This window comes from Macaca mulatta, chromosome 20, assembly GCF_049350105.2.
Source record: "Macaca mulatta isolate MMU2019108-1 chromosome 20, T2T-MMU8v2.0, whole genome shotgun sequence".
NCBI lineage: Eukaryota > Metazoa > Chordata > Mammalia > Primates > Cercopithecidae > Macaca > Macaca mulatta.
In genome coordinates, this window is record NC_133425.1 from 62,004,897 (window position 1) to 62,026,098 (window position 21,202).

At 54.4% G+C, this 21,202-nt stretch overlaps 2 protein-coding genes and 1 long non-coding RNA gene across 6 annotated transcripts in view; 1 reads left to right on the forward strand and 2 right to left on the reverse strand.

The window, feature by feature from the left end:
- The window catches only part of BEAN1 (brain expressed associated with NEDD4 1), a 71,441-nt gene extending 50,694 nt beyond the window's left edge, over window positions 1-20,747 (forward strand). For 3 of the 4 annotated variants that reach the window (XM_028841087.2, XM_077984091.1, XM_077984090.1), the window contains exons 4-5: window positions 4,617-4,767; window positions 7,726-9,927. In XM_028841087.2, the coding sequence (XP_028696920.2) occupies window positions 4,617-4,767; window positions 7,726-8,065 (491 nt within the window). In that variant the 3' untranslated portion in view covers window positions 8,066-9,927. Of the gene's footprint in view, window positions 1-4,616; window positions 4,768-7,725; window positions 9,928-9,981; window positions 10,020-19,067 lie in introns of those variants that run through there. The other variant, XM_077984092.1, reaches the window with a different exon arrangement.
- On the reverse strand, window positions 1,360-6,188 carry LOC106995054 (uncharacterized). The gene is made up of 6 exons (XR_013410976.1): window positions 6,065-6,188; window positions 4,967-5,108; window positions 4,453-4,484; window positions 3,716-3,904; window positions 2,973-3,049; window positions 1,360-1,488 (listed from the first exon to the last, which is right to left on the reverse strand). It is a non-coding gene; the product is annotated as an uncharacterized LOC106995054 (long non-coding RNA).
- On the reverse strand, window positions 11,824-12,706 carry LOC106995053 (uncharacterized). Its single transcript, XM_077984095.1, is given in 4 exon segments — window positions 11,824-12,057; window positions 12,060-12,096; window positions 12,098-12,254; window positions 12,257-12,706. Coding segments are annotated over 4 exon segments (603 nt in total). The 5' UTR covers window positions 12,570-12,706; the 3' UTR covers window positions 11,824-11,961.
- Window positions 20,748-21,202: the final 455 nt, after the last annotated feature.

Here is a 21,202-nt window from a genome sequence, read left to right on the forward strand (position 1 = left end):
AAATAAAAAATAAATAAAGAATAGGAAACTGGGCTGGGTGCCATGGCTCACACCTGTAATTTCAACACTTTGGGAGGCCGAGGTGGGAGGATCGCTTCAGATCAGGAGTTTGAGACCAGCCTGGGCAGCACAGCAAAACCCCATCTCTACAAAAAAAAAAAAAAAAAAATGTAAAAATTATCCAGGTGTGGTGGCACATGCCTGTAGTCCCAGCTACTCAGGAGACTAAGTCGGGAGGGTCCCTTGAGCCCTGATCAAGGCTTCAGTGAGCTATGATCTCACCACTTCATGCCAGCCTGGGTGACAGCAGAGAGAGACCCTGTCTCTAAAGAAATAAGAAAAAAATTAAGACTGGGAAACTGAGGCACAAAGAAGCAACTTGTTCAATGACTTATCTTGGAGCGCATGCTAGGAGCCCACAGTAGTTCCCAAGCTGAGAGGGCTGAGCCGTTGGCCTTGGCGCAGAGGAAAGAGATGTACCTGGGGGTGGGCCAGCCCCTCTGTAGCCTATGGTGGCCTCGGGACTGGTGCCAATGAACGAGGCCTCAGCTGTCCCTGGAGTGCGTGGGATGACCAAGGTCACAGCTCTGCCAAGCAGGATCAGGCCTTGGCTTCCCCGCTGTAGCCTGTGGTAGTGGTGACCCCTGTGGGGTTCTGGCCTCCCTGCCCCACTTCTGCTCTCAGCTCCAACTTTGGCACCTCCTGGGGCCTCGGCAGGGAGCCCAGAGGTGCTGTTGCCCCACACCTTCCCCTGGCCTTCTGGAGGGTGCGCAGGGGCTGCTGGGAGCCTTGGGAGGGTGTCAGGGAAGAGGGAAACACACTGTGAGCAGCTGTGGGAGGACATGAAAGCAGCACCACCAGGCATGGTGCCTAACACCTGTAATCTCAGCACTTTGGAAGGCCAAGGTGGGAGGATGGCTTGAGCTCAGGAGTTTGAGGCTGCAGTGAGCTATGATCACACCACTGCACTCCAGCCTGAGCAACAGAGCAAGACCCTGTCCCTTAAAAAAAAAAAAAAAAAAAAAAAATTAAAAAAGGGAGGGGCAGTGCACCAGCAAGCCCCAACCTTTGGCACTGGGCCCCTTCCACCTGTCAGACACACCCACAGCCCCCCAGCTCTGGTGACTGAAGCCCTCTTGGCCTCTGTCCCACCCCTCTGGCTATGGATTCCTCTCCTCTGTCCCTTTATAGGTGAAGGTCCCTCAGATCCCACACCTTGGTCCTGCTCCTCTCTCTACACCCACTCCCTGCTCCACCTCATCCACCATCCATCATCCTCCCTTACCTGGCTCCAGCTCTCAGGTCAGCTCCAGAACGACATGCCCAGAAGTCCCCTGGACATCACCCCACGAAGCCCCACAGGCACCTCAGGCTCCAGGTGTCCACAGAGGCCTGATTTCCTACTTCCTATGCGCATCCTCAGGAAAGTTGCCAAAACTCTCTGTGCCTCAGGCGAGTTGTCTGTAAAACTGGTACCGGAGGATCCACCTCAAATAGTTATTGTGAGGACTAAATTAGCACAGCACCTGGCTAATGGGTATATACATGCTCAATAAATGTGAGCTATTTTCATCATCTCTTTTTCTCCAAGAAAACCTGCTCCCAGGCCACTGCACTAATGCCAGCTGTCCCTGCCTGCCAGCCACCAGCCTGGCACCTCTAAGGCATTCTCCACAAAGCGACCAAAGTGACAGGACTGTGACCACTTCCCAATGGCTCCCCATTGCCCTCAGGACAGAGCTGGCCCTCTGCCTGCCCACAGAACCTTTCTGTAGTCTAGCCAGACAGAGAGAGGAGCCACAAATGTTTGAGAATGAGATGGGGGTGGGGCAGGAAGAAGAAAGAGGGAGGGAGGGAGGGACAGAGGAAGGAAGGAGGGAGAAATAAAGAGAGAAAAAGAAAGAAAAGAAAGAAGAGAGAGAAAAAAGAAAAAGGAGAAAGAAGAAAGAAAAAAGAAAGATGAAAGACAGGAAAGAAAAGAAAGGCAAAGAAAGAAAGAAAGAAAGAAAGAAAGAAAGAAAGAAAGAAAGAAAGAAAGAAAGAAAGAAAGAAAGAAAGAAAGAAAGAAAAGAAAGAAGGAAGGAAGGAAGGAAGGAAGGAAGGAAGGGAAGGAAGGAAGGAGAGGGAAAGAAAGAAAGAAGAGAGAAGGAAAGAAAGAAAAAGAAAATTCTGTAATTCTGTTCCATTTTGAGCTTCAAGAGAGATCTGGTGGCTGACTCTGTCTCCTGTCACTTGCTGCAGGTTTAGAGCAAGTGACTTCACTCTCGGTCCCTTCATCTGGTGGAAGGGGTAACCACTGCTCTCCTCCCACAGTGGGCTGTGAGGTAGATGAGATCATAGAAATTGAGCACAGCAGGTCCTCATGGGTGCCAGTTCCTCTTCCTCCCTCTCCCAGAACCTGTCAAGGGGCAGTGAACTTGGAGTGATGTTAAATAATGAACCACGGTATTGGGGTGAAGAGGAGGTTTCACCTTAGTGAAGTGGGAAGCAGGGCTTCCGGATTCCTGGACTATCTGGGTCTGTGCTGACAGGGAAGTCAGGAGAGAAGGGAAAAGAAGGGATTTGGGAAGTTCGAATGGGGGTGGAGGGTGCTCGTTTATTTCCAGTTGTTTCTCAGGAGCTCTGCCCAGCTGCATGTCTCAGGTTTGGGGTCTGAGCACCTTAGGGCAGCCTCAGTTTTCCCAAGATGCTCCCCTCTGGGAAGTCCAAGAAAAAGCAGCCCAAGAAGAAAGGGTAGATAGCAGTTTGCTTCAGCCCTAACAGCTCTCAGTGCTGCCCACCAGCCAATCCACTCAGGTCCAGGAAGCAGCCCTGACTTTCCCCAGGGATCCCTGTGTGACCAGCACACCTGCTGCCCTGCAGGTGGAACCCTCCCCTGAACCCAAAACCCCTTCCCTGGCAATGCTGGCTAGTGGGGGGAAGGGGTGCCTGGCACCCGAGCCCAGCAGCCCTGGTTCAACTTCCAGCCTCACCTTTTTGCTGTGTGCTGTTGTCTTTCCTTAGTTTCTTCCCTAAGTTCTTCCAAAAATTCTGTCTCTCAGCTGGTGCCCTGAACAGGAGAAACAAATCTCATTTCAGCTCCTTTTTAACAGCATATGTTATTGACTTCATTTCTCCTAGTAGAAAAGTAATGTGTGTTCATTATAGAAAACCTTAAAAATATAGATAATATAAGAAAAGAAATATAAAGAAAGAAATAAGGGTCATGATCCTGTCATCTGGACAGGGCCACCATCAACGTGTTTGGAATATTTTCTTCTGAGAGCTTTCTTGGTGTCGGTATATAACCCTGGAATTGTACCAGTAGATATCGTTTCATATCCAGATTCTTCCACTCACTATTATATGAAGAGTGGGGAAAAGAGTTTAGGGGAGTGGGAAGAGCAGTCTTTGGGTTTATACAGACTGCATAAATTCCAACTCCATGCTTCACCACGTATGTGACCCTGAGCATCAGCTTCCTTGTCTGCAGAATGGGGATGGCAACTGCGCCACTCACAGCGGAGAAAGGTTATAGCTCCGCCCCTGACGTCAAGCTCCACCCCCAGAGGGGAGGAGACACCTGGGAGCCCTGTGCTGGGGAGACCTCGTGTCGGAGCCACCTTTGCAGCTCCCACTGTTCCCATCCAGGACTACACCTGTCAGAAACTAGGCTGTAGAGAACTTAGCAAGGAGGAACCAAGACACCCAGCTGCCCTCCAGCCCAACCACTCACTGTGCGTTGTCCTCCAGCAAGTCACTGGTCCTCCCGGAACTTCAGCTGTGGAATGAGAGGATTCTGCTCCAGCAGCATTTCCTAAGCAGTGTTACTAGGTCTAAGAAAGGAAGATTCTGAGGTCGAATGCTGGACAAGCACAGTTAAATGTGTTTCTTAGCTGCAGGACTTTTCAGAGCCTTTGATGTACTGATACATGGTAAAAAAAAAAAAAAAAAAAAAAAAAAAAAAAAAGACGCAGAGGAGAATGCAGTGTGGGGAGGTGCCAGACTCATCATAGATGCCTTTTTCCCCCCAAGATACCTAAAGGGAATTGATTGTGGTTGGGGTGGGGGAGGGCTGATCCCAGAGTTCTCTGCAGCCCTCGTTCCTTGCTACTCTCCTCCCCATTTTCCATGCCCAGCCCAACTCCACAGAAAGCACTCTTCTTTCTTATCTCCCTCCTTGGAAAGCTATTCAGTTCCCTTCTCCCAGCCTTCCCCTCTTCCCCTGGTTATATCCCAGACAAGACTCAGCTGTAGCAGCCCCTCCTCCAGGAAGCCCTCCCTGACTTCCCAACTGGTCAGGCCTGCCTCTACTCCCACAGTCCCAGTAGGACCTCTACCAAACCTCACAACACACTGCCCAGTACCAGGCTATCCCCAAGGCAGGCTGCCACCACCTTGGGAGCTGGCCAGGACAGGGCCAGCTCTGCTTCCTCTCTGTATCCCCATGCCCAACACGACAATGGCACTCACATTCTGAAGCTGTCACTGATGGATGAAGGTAGCTGCGATTGGCGAGGAGAGGAGTGGTCAGGTGGGGAATCTGAGCCTCCATGGCCCCAGGTAGACCCATAGACCCATGAGGAACGTCCCTGCATGCTGGTCTGAGGCCCAGGCCGGTGGTCTGTTCCCTGCAGTGTTGGACGGGCACACATACAGCCGTTCAAGCCACAGGATGCGCTATGCCTGCAGCTCCTCGGAGGACTGGCCCCCACCCTTGGACATCAGCTCTGATGGGGACGTGGATGCCATGGTACTCAGGGAGCTGTACCCAGATTCTCCACCAGGGTAAGGAGGCTATGTGGGGAAGGGGGCATTAGAGGATGGGGCCCTGGACACAAAGACCCCCCAACTCCATCACGGGAAAGAGTGGCACCTCTCCACATAGTATAAATGCAGAAAACACCTGCTCAGTGGGCATGGCCACCTCCTCCCCACTCCTGACCAAGTAGGTCCCATTGAGGCAGTGTGACTTAGCAGATGTCACCTGGAAGTGCTAGGAAAGGAAGAGACAAGCCCAGCTCCTCAGGCTGCTGACTAGGTGTGCCAGGAATGCCCTTGCAGTTTCAGGGGAGGTTCCATGGCAGCTGTCCTGAGCTCCCTGGGGATCTGCTCCTCCGGCTGTCTCCCTGGAGGTGGGAGGGAAGGCCAGAGAGTATTTGGTTATTTCAGTGACCATGGGATCAACTTCCCCTAGGGAAAAAAAAGTTCATTGTGTTTCAATAAATAACACCAGGGACTAGGGCAGCAAAGAGGGGACGAGCCCATATGCCAACATCTGATGGCCCCAGGTGCACTCGCTCTGGAAACTCTTTCTTGTATGATCATGAGCAAGTTACTTAATCCTGCGGTGCCTGCTTCTCCATTGTTGAAATGTCCATGTAATAATACCTGCCCCGGCTGGGCACGGGGGCTCACGCCTGTAATCTCAGCACTTTGGGAGGCTGAGGTGGGCAGATCACGAGGTCAGGAGATCGAGACCATCCTGGCTAACACGGTGAAACCCCATCTCTACTAAAAATACAAAAAATTAGCCGGGCATGGTGGTGGGCGCCTGTAGTCCCAGCTACTCGGGAGGCTGAGGCAGGAGAATCGCTTGAACCCAGGAGGTGGAGGTTGCAGTGAGCTGAGATCGCACCACTGCACGCCAGCCTTGGCGACAGAGCGAGACTTCATCTAAAAAATAATAATAAAATAATAATAATAATACCTGCCCCACAGGATACTCATGAAAATGACACAGAAGTGCCGGTAAAATGCTCAGCAAGGCACTGGCTCTTCCCACCAGTGGTGTCGCTACTATTTCGAGGCCACAGGTGATAAACTATCCATGCTGAGGAGGACGAGGGGAGGGGATCAGGGAGGATGGGCTGACACGGGAAATCGGCCTTTGTCAAGCACGCGTGGTGCTTGGGTTGGGAGGAACTGGGACCTTCAGAGATACAGAGGAGGGTGTGACCAGCAGAGGGCACAGATGAACAAAGGCCCAGAGGCAGGTGAGCTCGCGTGTGCCGCACTACAGTGGGCACAGTGGGGTTTGACCTCTTCTCCCCTTCCCCTGCCCTGGCTTTCCAGTCAGACCCACCTGGGTTTGAGCCCATCCTGGACGCTGCCCAGGTTGATGCTCTCAGGCATGTCACTGTGGCTCTCAAGGGCTCCATTTCTTCATTTATGAAATAGGGACAAATAACCCTGCTTCCTGGGTTTTCCTGGAGAGGAAGATACTGTGGGTATCTGGGGATGTGGCTCAGGGTTAGACCTGAGCCCTCGGCTCCTGAGGCCATAGCCTGAGGACACAGGCACCTCCCCCCACCCCTAGGAGTCAGTGGCTCTAGCCTGTGTGGGGAAGGGCCAGCTGAGTCCCAGAGACCAGGAGCTGGACCCCAAGGAGACTGCCTCTGCCCAGTGAGGCTCATCAAAAGGACAGGAACCGGTGGGGCTGCTTCTGATGGAGGTGGAGGCACACAGATGCCCTGGGGGTGCCTGGGAGCAGACTTCTCCCTGAGTCAGAGCAGAGCGTTGGGTTGGCCTCAGGTACGAGGGGGTGTCCCAGCTGCAGGCCTCCACTGTGGTCAGGCACCTCCCCCCAGGCTGGTTGGGTTCAGGGCCTGGACAGGGCTGGGCAGGCATGAGACAGGGGTGGGGAGGGGTGGGGAAGGTGGGGGCAAGACTAGGAAGACAGAGGTGATTCCCCCTCCAAACACACACACACACACACACACACACACACACACACACACACCTGCCGAGACCTCCCAGGCAACAAGGTCTGGCTGAGCCCGGGGCCTCTGTGGTCTCATCTACAGCCACCGAGGCAGAGACTGGCCTTAGAGATCAAGACGGGTTCCTCTCAGAGAAGTGGGGGGGTCATGGAGCTAGAAGGAGAGAGTTATGCCCTCAGCTCCTGGGGGCCTCAGAGACAGTGGCAGTGGGAAGAGAAAGGGACAGGTGGAGCTTGTGGCCAGGAGGGCCCTGTGCCTGTGATCATGCCCACAGGAGTGGCTGTGTCCAAACGGCCCTCGGGGCCCTCGAGCAGCCCCCTCCCCATGGGGAGCTCTTCTCTGGAGGGCCTTTGGTCCCCTCCTGCCAGCCCCCCTCAGGCAGATCACCCATCAGTACTCGAAGAGGGAAAGGGGTCAGGGCCTCCACCATTCCGTGCTAGGAGACCCCTCCAGTCCTGGATGAATGGCCCGTGTCCTCCCCCTTGCCCTTCCACCTTCACCTCTGCCCCAGGGGCTTGAGCAGGGGTGGTGCGGCCAGTCCTTTCCAGGGCAGTGGGTGCTTTTTTGCTCTGCATCTGTAGGTTCAGAGGGGCCCAGGTCACTCTTTCCTAAACTGAGAACGGGAACTTTGGAGTGGCTGGAGACCAAGGTGTCTTGTAGCCTGAGGTTGGTCCTACCCAGCCCCCGCACACCCAGTGCGCTGCAGGGAGGTGCTCCCTAGACAGTAGTCCCTGCTGCTGCGAGGCTTGCGAGGCACCGGAGACCCGGGGCAGCTCAGTGTTCATGCGTTGAGCTCACACCGCACATGAGGGCTGAGTCAGGTTCCGAATCCAGGTCCCAGGGGTTCTGAGGTCCCCCTTGGAGGTGGAGGGAAGTAGTAGGGTTTCACTGGAGCCAGCGTGGACAAGGCCCACCCTGGTCCACAGCCAGGACAGCTTGTCACTGCAGATAGACACCTAGGCCTTTGGGAGAGACCCAGCCCTAAGGCCTAGGTGGGGCACTGAGGGAGCCTCTTCTCTTGTAGCTACGAGGAGTGTGTGGGGCCAGGGGCCACTCAGCTGTATGTCCCCACGGACGCACCGCCACCCTACTCTCTGACTGACTCCTGCCCCACGCTGGACGGCACCTCCAACTCAGGCAGCAGCCACAGCCCTGGCCGACACCAGCAGGAGCAGAGAACCCCGGCCCAAAGTGGCCTCCACACGGTCTCCATGGACACCCTTCCCCCCTATGAGGCTGTGTGTGGAGCCGGCCCCCCATCGGGCCTGCTGCCACTGCCAGGCCCAGGCCCAGGGTCAAGGGGCTCCCAGGACTCACCCACCCCAACCCGGGCCCTAGCCTCCGGCCCAGAGAGGATTGTGTGAGGGACCCAGCCGGCCGGGTCCTGCTGGTCCCTATGGGCTGAACCACATTCTTTAGGCACACAAAGGCATGCACACACACACACACACACACACAGAGATGCACTCGTGACTCATACACACACAGACCAAACTTGTATACACACAGACATCTACACTGACATACCCCGTGTACACACACAGATCTAGACATTCTCCACATGTGTGTGCACATGCGCACACACAGGCCCACCACAAACACAAAACCCACCGGCAAAGGTTTCACAGAATGTGGAGCTCTCCTGGCCTCCCGTCCCTCCTCCTGGCCTGTTGGTTGTGCCTCTGTAGACAGTGCTGCGGGGAAAGAGGTGAAGTAGGAAGTTGGACTTTCTCTTCCCTCTCCCAGGCCCGTTTGCCCCTACCCTTGCCGGCAAGCTGTGCCCAAATTCTGATTCTGCCTCTGGAAACTGCTGGACCATCCAAGGTCAGCCGCCTGCCCTGACCCCTACCCCAGGGCCAGCTTGTCCTCCTGGGAGGCGGGACAGGCCCCAGTGAGGTTCCATTGTGCGCTGTGCCTATCTCTCAATTCCAGGGCAGATGAGCCACAACATCACCACCCTGCCACTTACAAAGTGGGGGACCTGGGTCTGGGGCCTCAGCTGCAACCTGGAGGCCCTCACAGCCCACCAGGCCCCCTCCCAACCCCAGTACCCTCAGTCAGGTGGTGCTAGTAGAGCCATCTCCTAAGCTGCAGGCCCCAGGTGGATGGGCAGGGCCCTTCATGGGTGTGCAGTGGCGGTTCCCTCGTCAGTCCAGCCACTGCCCAGGACTAAGGGTCTTCAAGGAAGACGAGGTCATTGTCCTTCTCCAGGTGGCTTCACCGCAGTGCTGCCTGGGCACCTCTCTGAGGCAGAGAAGTGGCCCCTCGCTCAGTCCCTGCCCGGCCGACCACTGTGGCCTGCACGCAAATGGGTCAGAGCCAGATCCCGGAGCTGGTGCTGTCCTCCTAGGTGGCCGCTCATAGCTGGGGATGGTGAGTGAATGTGTTCTGGCCTTGCCCACGTGGGTGTTTGCAGAGACAAAATGAAGGGGATATACTCCCCATAAATACCACCTTGCCACCACAAGAGGACCAGAAGGCTACTCGGCCTTGCTGCCACAGAAGGGGATTTGTAGGGTCAGCCTGGCTGCAGAAAGGCTGGCTCAGATCTTGACCGAGAAACCCCAGTGATTTCCATCAAAGACCACGCAGGTAATGGAAGTGATTCCTGAAGACCCAACCCACCGAGGGTGGCAGCCAAGCGTCTTTGAGGAGTGTCCCCGCCAGCATCGCCAGCAGCCATCACTCTGCCTCCCTCCCACCTCTTGTCCCCCATCGTTAAACAACAGCACCCTACCCCCACATTTCTGTTCCTGTAATGAAGGGCTATGACGATTTAGTAATCTCTTTCTTAAGCAGAGGAGTGGCAAGGATGGCAATCTGTTCTGGTGCGGAGCCGAAAGGAACCCACCCAGAGGTTCTGTAGCGTCCTGCGTGCCGCCTCCTGGAGCCCCAGACTCCACCTGGGGGAGGGACTTGTTTACAAGCAGTTCTGACCACCTTAGTGGTGTACTGTTTTCTAGGCAAAAAATATCTGTCTGTTGTACTGTATAGCCTTTAAAATGCTCCAGGAACGAGACTCTTTTAAGAAACACATCCTGCTTCTGCAACTCCAGAGAGTGCTGGGGGAAAAAAAGGGATAAAAATTCCTACCTACTCATCAGTGTTTGAACGATGGAGCTGAATCCTTGTTCCTGGACTAGGCAATGAATAAGCAACAATGTATCTTTTCTGTGTTCAAAATAAATATATCATCAATAAAATGTAGCAAGAAGTAACACTTTGAGAGAGTGCATAAGGGTTCTTTTTTTCTTTCTTTCTTTCTTTTTTTTTTCTTCAGACAGGGTCTCTCTCAGTCGCCTAGACTGGAGTGCAATGGTATGAACATAGCTCACTGTAGCCTTGAACTCCTGCCCTCAAGTGATCCTCCCACCTCAGCCTCCCAAGCAGCTGGGACTACAGGCGTGCCCCACCACACCCAGCTAATTTTTGATTTTTAACTTTTATAAAGACAGGGTCTCACTATGTTGCCCAGGCTAGTCTCAAACTCTTGGTCTCAAGCCATCCTCTCACCTCAGCCTCCCGAGTAGGGTTTATACCTTCTGAAACTTGTAAGGAAAGGAAACACTAAATAGCAACAAAATAAAAATGCACCTCCAGCTAGCAATCCCTACCCATTCATTACCTCTCAACATGAAGCACCACTGAAGCCTTGTCAGTTTCCTGTCGATGTGAATATTTGGATAGTCAGTGCCTTACAGGAGTTGCTTTTTTTTTTTATCCCCACTGAAACTTGACATCATTTCTCTGGGATATGGCTGATATAACATCACGAGGATGGGCCATCAACTTCAGGACCTGACTCTAGGAACTTCAGAGACTACACGTTTTACTCTAACAGTGGTTGGTTTGTAGCACCCTGATGGTCTGTACTACCAGGAAAGAGAGGAAAATGGCAATGAGACTGAAATGAGCTGTTGTCTCGCTCTCTGCAGGAACTCCCCTCTTCCTTTCCATGTCCTCCACAAGACCACGGCTTGGGCTATTAATCTCTTGGAGGACAGAGCCTGGGCCCCTTCCTCTGTCACATTTCCCTCCCAGCAGAACTCCAATAGAGCCCACTAACATAGTCCTAGGCCCCTTCAAGTGCCTTGAAAGTGGGGTGCAATCCTGAAGGAGGGTGCAGCGGGGGGAAAGACCGTGAAATAGGCTCATCCTTCTGGTTCTCCAGCCCATGTCCCTGCTGGACAAGCCAAGGCTGGCTCTGACATGGTCACCACCCCGACTCTGAGCCCACACTGCCACCTGCCGGCTCCCTGCTGCCACTGTTCAAAGTGAACAAGTCGGGTTCTGAAGAATGAGGAAGCCCCCTTCTATCACCTTGAAACACACTACCCACCGACACTCATAATTGCAGACAAAACCTGTCATTTTAATCCTGGGCTTTGCTTCCACCCTTGAGATGTTCCATAAGGTTTAACCCATTAACATCACCACCCTGCCATTTATAAAGTGGGGGACCCAGTTCTGGGGGCTCAGGTGTAACCTGGAGGGCCTCACAGCCCACCAGGCCCCCTCCCAACCCCAGTACCCTCAGTCAGGTGGTGCTAGTAGAGCCATCTCCGAAGCTGCAGGCCCCAGGTAGATGGGCAGGGCCCTTCATGGGTGTGCAGTAGCGGTTCCCTCGTCAGTCCAGCCACTGCCCAGGACTGAGGGTCTTCAAGGAAGATGAGGCCATTGTCCTTCTCCAGGTGGCTTCACCGCAGTGCTGCCTGGGCACCTCTCTGAGGCAGAGAAGTGGCCCCTCGCTCAGTCCCTGCCCGGCCGACCACTGTGGCCTGCACACGAATAGGTCAAAGCCAGATCCCGGAGCTGGTGCTGTCCTAGGTGGCCGCTCACCCCCGCCCCGCCAGCATCTCTCTCTGGACACAGCCAGACACTTATATCCCCTTCTCTGTATGCAAAGTAATCGCTCCTCTGTTCTGAACACCACTAGGCATGGCTCCCGTGCCACCTCTGTGCTCTGGGGCTCCACTTCCCGGGAAAGAATGCAGAAACTTCCAGTGATGGCGTCCAGCCATGTGCTGCCGCCAACCTGAACCACCCCACACCGACACCCAGCTCCTGCCACAAAGGCTCAGGATCCCACAGGCCTTTGGGACTGTCACGCTCTTGACTCTTCCTGCTCCTCCATCCACGACATGCCCTATGCTGTGGTGTGTCACATATGGCAGCATATTCGAGGTCTTTTGCACATTCCTAAGGAGATACCTCCTGTCTGTGCTGGGGCCAAGGAGAACACCCCGGGTACCTGGGCTCATCAGAGGCCCAAGGAGATGGAAGGTGAAGCTGCATCACAGGACGGTGGAGACAGGAGCATGAGGGCCAGACCCTGGGATGAGGATGTGGGTGCGAGGGTTTGGTTAGGGAGGTGATCCCAGGAGTACCAGATGGAGAGGCAGTAAACAAGGAAGGCAAGGAAGCCAGTGAGGGGGTCACCAAGCAGGTCACCACTGCAGGCCACTGAGTGCAGTCCCACTGGTGACTCTGAGAGACAGAGTAGAACGCACCTTGAAGTGACGCCCGCCCTCGGGTGGCAGAGATGGGTTGTTTTATCCTGATACTCAGCAGACATTTTTGGAGGCTGCCCTTTGGAGAATGTTCATTCCTGCCCTTTGTGGAGGCGAAACGAGCTCCTCTGGCCAGAAAAAGTCTTCAGGCAGGGAGGTCACTGTGCTGGCGATGACACCATCGTGACAGTCCACAAGAGCCATCATTGGGTCCCCATGTATGGGCATGGTGAGGTCCCAGGTCTCTGCACAGCGCTCCAGCAGCTGCTGCCACACACAAGAAACAGGCATCGCCCAGAAGAGGGCGGAAAGGGGGTTGATACAAAGTAAGGCTGTTCACAGCCACCATGGGGAGCATCCTCTGTCACACCGGCCAAGCCCCATGCACATACACACACTGGGGCCCCTCCCATCAAGTTCCTAGAGACACCCCTGGCACACACTCACATGTAGCATCCCCTCAGCTCTACCTCCTGTGGTTTTGTGGACATTTGCTCAGACAGCTTTGGTGCACACACACTAGTGCCCTTCTCACTTAGAGCTTGTGCATGTACACACTTGGCATCGCACACTCCAGTGCCACCGACACTCCCACTCAACTGTTCCTATCCGTTGATACTAGCGGTATCCTATCCGCTAATACCCACCTGCAGGTTCAAACAGGCTCTGGGTATTAGCAGTGGAGAGACAGTAAGTTTCATCGTCTGAGGAAGTGAATCTTCTGTCCTGGTCTCTGCTTTGCTTGACGCCACACTGCACCTCCTCGGGGCCAGACGAACTCTCTGGAGCCCAGGAATGGCTGCCTAGATCAGGCCGGACATCTCTGGACTTGGGGGCTGGGCAGATCTTTACCCCAGGGTGGCAGCCCAGTTGTGCCAGCCCAACATGTCTCCAAGAAATCCAAGGTTGCAGGTCCTCAGGCCCTGCCGTCCCCACCTCAGCCATGCCATCACTGACCATCCCCACCAGCATGACTCCTGGGGGCCTGGGGCTGCCTGTCTCTCTTCCACCGCCAGTGGCTGCCTGGTCCACAGCCCACCACAAGGCTGGCACCACCTGAACTGTGTGGTGGAGTAGGAGGGCATCCCTTGAAAAGGACCCTTCACTCCCTGCCACTCTGAGCCTCATTATCCAACTGCAAGAGACAGAAACCCAACTGGAATCTTCATAAGCAAGGAAGAATACTTACTGAATTGTCCAAGTCAAGCATGGCTGGATCCAGAAAGTGCAGGAATATGGGCAGGTATGTCATCTCTCTCTGGACGCTGCTGTCCACCACAGCGCCTTCATTCTCCCATCAGAACAAAAGTATGGAAGCCCCAAGTCTACTTTGGTTGGTTCATAATCCAAAACAAAGAGATCCTCTCTCCCCCAGAGAGCAAATACCAAGTCTCAGAGAAAACTGACTGGCCCAGACATGTCCTCATCCCTGACTCTCTGAATGGCTGTGGCTGGGATTAAGGTCTCTGTTGTTTGTTTGTTTTTGAGTCAAAGTCTCACCCTGTCTCCCACACTAGAGTGCAGTGGTACGATCTCGGCTCACTGCAACCTCCATCTCCCAGGTTCAAGCAATTCTCCTGCCTCAGCCTCCCGAGTAGCTGGGATTACGGGCACATGCTACTGAGCCCGACTAAATTTTTGTATTTTTAGTAGAGACAGGGTCTCACCATGTTGGCCAGGCTGGCCTTGAACTCCTAACCTCAGGTGATCTGCCTGCCTTGGCCTCCCAAAGTGCTGGGATTACAGGCATGAGCCACTGCACCCAGCCGGGATTAGGGCCTCTGGCTGGCTCAGCCTGGGTCATGCCAAAGCAGTCCCTGCAGATCTCCCGTGCCTCCACCTCTCCTCCCTGCCTGCCACTCTGTAGAGGGTGAGGAGGAGGAGCCACATTTGTCTCTCCTGGAATGGGTTTTGCAAAGAAAAGAGGGGAGGAGGCTGGGAGAACTGGAGACCCACAGATGAGCAGCCTCTGCCATGTTCCCTTGACAGGGCCAGGCCCTATCCCTCAGATCTCAGTCTGAGCGATGACCCCAAGCCACAGATAGACAAGGAGCTGGGCAGTGAGTGAGGGCAGGTGCTGGGGCAGGGTCAGGCAGAGAGTGGTTGCTAAACAGGGCCCATGGCAAAGAAAGGAGGAAAGAGCAACAGCCTCCAGCCAGGCCTGGGGGCTCCAGGCTCACTGGACACCATCTTGAGTCTGTGCCAGCTCTTTCCCATGGTGGCCATAGCAGGGCGGGGGCTTAGACCAGAGAGGCCCAGCTCCACTGCCCACTGGCAGAGGCCCCAGCCAGCTGCAGGGAGCCAGTCAAGCTCCACACTGAGGGCAGTCTGTGACTTGTGGACTTACAAGACTCTCCCAAGGAATACACTCACCTACAGTGTATGGTTACACAGTTTTGTTCCTGAAGAGGAACATAAATTCGGACAAAAGGCCAAGGTATGAATCTACGCAACTGGGCCTGAGACTCCACTCCAGGCACTGACTTCTCCCCAGGACAATCTCACCATGGGCTCCTGCTGCTTCTCCTCCTCCTTACAGCCCTTCCCTTCCTGGGCTGTCCCCAAGGACCTGAGTCATGCCTCCCAGACTAGGGGCCTGGAACTGTGGCCCAAGCTGACTCCTGTCCAGGTGGCGGGCCCAGCACAGAGCCCAGGAGGGTTATGGGGTAGATAATCAGCAGGAACTCCCAGCTCAATTATGAGAGAAATGGTGCTTCCTGCCAGTCACATGTAGACTTGAAGACAGTAAGTGCTGAGTTCCAGACATGAGACCCTCTGCCTAGCCAGCATCCCCATCCAGCTCCTCCTCCTCACCCTCTGCAGAGCGGGCACAAGACCCAGGCTCAGTCAGCCAGAGACCCTGTGGCCTCTGAGCTCCTAAGTTCTGCAAGGAACCTGGGAGCTGCTGTGAGTGAAGGCTGAGTATGGGGACCCAGAGGTCTGGTTTCTCTGCTTCTGTCATCAGCTCACCACGTGAACTTGAACCAGGCCTCAGGACCCCCATGCCCCATCAGCCCACCTAGGCCAAAGCAGCCCCTGCAGATCTCCCGTGCCTCCACCTCCCCTCCCTGCCTGCACTGTTCCCAAAGCCAGTCACACTGACAGGCAGAGAGAGCAGATTCTCACGAAGTCAGTCACTCCCCCAAGGACCCAGAAAATGTGAACAATGCAATTAACACCAAATCCAAAACAGTTCAAGGAGGCTGTAGCAATCCAATGGGAACGAGCAAGGCTGACTCCAGCACAAGAGGGCAGGGAAGGGGTGTTTCTAGGCACCATGCCCAGCATTCTCACCCTCACTGTCTCAGCCACCCTGGGAAAGATAAGGGTGGCTGGCAGTTCACAGGCATGACAGGTTCCCCATGAGGGGAACTGGGGACTAAGATGTTCAGAATGAATGTAGTTAGTAAGCAACAAAAACCAATAGAAGAATCCCAGTGTGAGGAGGGTTGGGGGGGCCGGGCCTTAAGAGTGTACCAATTTGTGAAATTTTGGCTATTAACAAGAAAAAAACAAAGGCCATTCCAGGCCTCTCCCCAGGGAACAAATCTGCCTGGGGTCAAAAAATGAGAGAAAAAGAGAGAACCTTGGCCTGGTGATTATACTCTACAACACAACTCAGGGAGGCCAGGTGCGGTGGCTCACACCTATAACCCCAACACTTTGGGAGGCAGAGGTGGGAGGATAGCTTGAGCCCAGGAGTTAGAAAACAGACTGAGCAACATAGTGAGACCTTATCACTACCCCCCCCCCCAAAAAAAATGTTTTATTTAGCCAGATGCTATGGTGTGTGCCTGTAGTCCCAGCTACGGGGGAGGCTAGGACAGGAGGATTGTTTGAGCCCAGGAGGTCAAGGCTGCAGTGAACTATGACTGTGCCACTGCACTCCAGCCTGTGAGTGCTCCAGAGTGACTGTGCCACTCACTCCACAGAGTGAGATCATATCTCAAAAAACAAAAAATAAAAAGAAACAAACAAAAAACTACACTGCTGGCTTTTAAGATGGAGGAAGGGGCCCTGAGCCAAGGAATGTAGGCGGCCTCTAGGAACTGGAAAAAGCAAGGAAATGAATTCTCCCAAAGGAACAAGCCCAGTGAGACTGATTTTGGACCTCGGTCTGACCTTTAAAAGTATAAGATAATAGGCCAGGGGAGGTGGCTCACACCTGTAATCCCAGCACTTTGGGAGGCCGAGGCAGGTGGATTGTCTGAGGTCAGGAGTTCAAGACCAGCCTGGCCAACATGGTGAAACCCCATCTCTACTAAAATAAAAAAAAAAAAAAAAAAGATACAAAAATTAGCCAGGCATAGTGGCAAATGCATGTAGTCCCAACTACTTGGGAGGGAGGCTGAGGCAGGAGAATTGCTTGAACCCAGAAGGTGGAGGTTGCAATGAGCCAAGATCGTGTCACTGCACTCCAGCCTCAGCAACAAAGCGAGAATCTGTTTCAATAAAATAAAATAAAATAAACCTCTAAATTGATTGAGATAAGCCTCCGACACTTTTCGGTTTACAAAAAACATACCTAAGAATTGGCCACCCAGGGGCAGGAAGCTGGGGTTTCTATCCAGTAACTCTAACCCTGCTGGCCCTTGGTTGGTTGAGGGTTGCCAGCATCCTGGTGCTTCCAGCCTGTCCCACACACCAGCAGAGTATGCCTCTGGGGACATCCGGATGGGATGGTGGTATGGAAAGATGCTGATGCTGATGTGCCTGGCCCTCATTTTTTGTGGGGCCGGGGGACAAGGAAAACACAAATCCTGACCTAGGCCCTGCTCCACCAGGAGGGGCCCGGTCACCCTGCAATCTCAGCCTTTCAGAGTGACAAGCACTGGCAACAGCCTAGGACAGGACTCTCTCCTCCATATCCAGCTCCCTCGGAGCCACCATGAACAGGCTCCAATCCCCAGGCCCAGGCGAAGCTGCTCTGGGCGAGACCCTCCTGGGCGACCTCATCAGCTACTACCGGGAGAGGGCAGGGGAGGGCCGGCTCCATGTCTGCAGGAAAGCAGCCCTCACCCACAGGGCCAGGTGGCTCCTGGGAAAGGGGGGCCCTCCATGGCTGTGTCTGCCAGAGTAAGTGGCCCTTGCTCTGGGTGGCTGCTGTTGTGGGGGTCCCAGTCCTGTCAGCCCTGTCCCAAAAGTCGGCCCCGAGCTGGTGCGTGCACTAGAGTTCCTGGAGCTGATCTCCGTCAACCTGCTTCTGTTTCCCTGGAGGAAGGAAATCAGGTCCCTGAAGGTAGGCACTGCCACACGTCTGAGCAAGGGGGGTTCAGGCAGGGGTTGGGGCTCTGCCTCTGGGGGAACAGCATGCCCATCATACCCACTGACTTCAGTCCCATTTCAGTTTAAGAAACTGAGGGCTCAAGAGACAGACGCAACTCATCTGTGGTCAACAGCTAGCAAGTGATACAACTGCTCCTAGCCACAAGACCAGCGGTCCCCAACCTTTTTGGCACCAGGGACCAGTTTCGTAGAAGACAATTTTTCCAGACAGGGTGGAGGGATGGGGGTGGGGTTGGTTTCGGGATGAAACTCTTCCACCTCAGACCATCAGGCATTAGATTTTCATTAGGAACATGCAACCTAGACCCCTCTCATGCACAGTTCATAATAGGGTTCCCACTCCTGTGAGAATCTAATGCCACTGCTGATCGTGACAGGAGGCGGAGCTCAGGTGGTAATGCTTGCTTGCCCGCCACTCACCACCTGCTGTGGGGCCAGGTTCCTAACAGACCACAGACCAGTACTGGTCCAAGGCCTGGGGGTTGAGGACCCCTGCACTGGACTGTACTGCCTCTCCAAGGAAAGATGAACCAAGGAGCTCATAATAAACAAGGAGAGGAGTTGGGCTTTGGAGATCTAACGGAGAGGTTTTTTTTGTTGTTGTTTTTCGTTTTGTTTTGTTTTTGAGACAGAGTCTCGCTGTCACCAGGCTGGAGTACGGTGGCGCAATCTTGGCTCACTGCAACTTCCACCTCTCAGGATCAAGCGATTCTCCTGCCTCAGCCTCCCAAGTAGCTGGGATTACCGGTGCCCACCACCACACCCGGCTAATTTTTGTATTTTTAATAGAGATGAGATTTCACCATGTTGCCCAGGCTGGTCTCAAACTCCTGACCTGAAGTGATCTGCCTGCCTCAGCCTCCCAAAGTGCTGGGTTTACAGACGTGAGCCATTGCACTCGATCCCTACCAGAGAGTTTTAATCTCTTCCTGCTCCAGGCCCTGACTGCTAGGCTGGGAGGTGGGATACCTAGAGCCTTACCCCAGCTCAGTCACTATCTTTCTGCATTTTTTTTTTGTTTGTTTGTTTTTTGTTTGTTTGAGATGAAGTCTCACTCTGTGGCCCAGGCTGGAGTGCAGTGGTGCCATCTCAGCTCACTGCAACCTCCACCTCCTGGTTTCAAGCGATTCTCCTGCCTCAGCCTCCCAAGTAGCTGGGATTACAGGCACCCACCACCGCACTAAAAATAATCTTCTTGTATTTTTAGTAGAGACAGGGTTTCACGGTGTTGGCCAGGCTGGTCTCCAGCTCCTGACCTCAGGTGATCCACCCGCCTTGGCCTCCCAAAGTGCTGGGATTACAGGCATGAGCCACCACACCCAGCCATTTTGTGTGTCTTTGGACAGATCCTGCTTTGTCTTTGAGCCTCAGTGTACCCCTCTGTAAAAGGGGACAGAGGATAACGTGATCATGGACCAGGCTTTCCTTTGGCCAAATGCCCTCATCCACGTGCTTCTCAGGAGCCCCTGGTGTCCCTCAGCACCAGCCCTTGATCCTGCCTGGCCTGGCCCCTCTCAGCCACTCTGCTGAGGCCTATCCCACTCCTAACAAGCTCCCTTGTCTGTTCTAGATGTACACTGGGAGCTTTACCTACTGGGTGTGATCTGTGCTTTCCAGACACACAGTGGACACCATCCTGGGCAGGCTGGGCTACACGACCACCTTGGAGTCTGAGTTCTCACTGGTCCAGGCCATCAGTAAAGAGGATGTCAAGCAGATGGTGTTCGAGATCTTCCTGGCGAGGGTCTCATGTGAGGCCGTTCTTAGAACTACGGGCACACAGGTGCTTGAGCTGGGCACAGAGAAACTTGCCAGGCCCCACAGCAGGCACAACTCAGAGAAAAGGCTGGTGAAACCCTGCAGCTGCCTCGAGGGGGTTCAGCCAGGCCCAGGTTGTGGGGGACCACAGCAAGGTTCCTCAGAAGGGGTGGGATCCGAGAGGGCCCTGGCAGAGGGCACTGCTGACCAGAGATCTCTGCCCATGGCTCTGAGCCCATCTGAGGTCTCAACAGCCCCCAACAGCCTCCCCAACAGCTCCCCAGTCCCCTGGGGCCCCCAGTGCCATGCCAGCACATGCTCGGACAGTGAGGAGGTCCTGCCTTGCTTCAGTGACCCTGTCTTATACTGGATGCCCTGGTTTCCCAAGGACATTTTCCTGAGAAGCCTGAAGGGAAACCAACTCCCAGGCCTAGCCCTGGCCCCTGGCCCTTCCTCGGGTGACGTGGTCACCGCCTCAGGGTGCAGCAGGGAGCAGTCCCTGGACTCAGATGCAGTTCTTGAGAGCAGAGAAGTCACCATTCTCAGCCAGCTCTGCCCAACACCAGGTCCCCAGTCTCCAGGGTAGTCCTTAGACCAGAAGCCACAAGCATAGCTGGAGCTGGCCAGCCCCAGAACAGACGCCGCACCTCCCAGCACCTCTTCAGAGAGGAATGAGCTCTGAGTGCTCCCCTACCTTCTGGGCCCCTCAACTCCTGCAGGCCATCCTAGAGGCATCCCGCGCCCTGGGGTGGAGGAAGATGGACAACTAGGGCCTCTCATGGGGCCAGCGTCAACTGGTGATGATGTCAGCCCAGAAAGTGGAGTCACTCCGCTCCGGAGGTCTACCCAGGCTCCCCTGCATGGATGAGAGTCCCCCAACACCCACTATACCCCCCAGTGGGGGCTGGTGACACCAGTTCCCACCCAAAGACACCATCCCAGCAATGGCTGAGGGAGTAATCTCTGGCTGGTATAGGGCAGGCACCCTGAATAAGCAAATAACTCTCACTGCAATGTCCACCAGGAAGTGACTGCTGGGAGAGGTGCTAGACCTGGGATCACGGCACGGGAGGAGAAGCAGGGCACAGGGGAAGAGTGGCCAAACCTATGGCTTGCTTGTGAGGCATAGGAGCCAATCTGCTAACCCCAAAAGCTCTCAAATTCCAGCCCTGCCATCGATGACTTGCGTGACCTTGGGCAACTCACTCCACCTCTCTGAGCCTCGTTTTCCTCATCTGTAAAGTGACTATGGTCAGACGTCTTCCCAGGAGGCTGGGAAGAGTTAGTGAAGTGAGGTGTGCTCAGAGTCCATTAGAGACCGACCCAGAGAAGGGTCCCTCCCTTTAGGCTTTCTGTCCCCTTCATGTCCCAGCTCAGTTGTGTGACCCTGGGTAAGTCATCCTGCAGCTCTGAGCAGCTGCTTCCCTCAGCAGCCTTCAGACCCATTCCACCAGTCACAGTGCAAATAAAGAGGGCAGAGATGTGTAGACAACTGGATGTGTAGTACACCCTTAATTCATCTAGGATCCACTATTGGCCTCCCTTTTCTCTCGGCTAATTTGTTGGGAGCTCAGGGTCAGCTCTCATGCCTGCTCTCCAACCAGGAGTGGGGGCACCCCCTCTACCTGCCATCTCCTGCCCCTTTATGTACACATATACATGCACACATGCACACAAGTGGGTACATTCAGCACGGCACATGCATATACACATGTCCTTAGTCATTCCTCATTGAGATCCCAACAGAGTGCATCCTCCTCCAACCAGGGGCTTCTCTATGCGGTGGCAGGTGTCACTAACCCAGGGACGGCCTCTTGGGCTTCCCATCTGTGAAATGGGAAACATTAAATAGGTGAAGGTCCCTTCAGGGTGCAAAGCAGGTGTGTAATAAATGTTGGTACCTGCCTTTGCTCTCCCTGAAACTGAGCATATAACCACACCACTTTC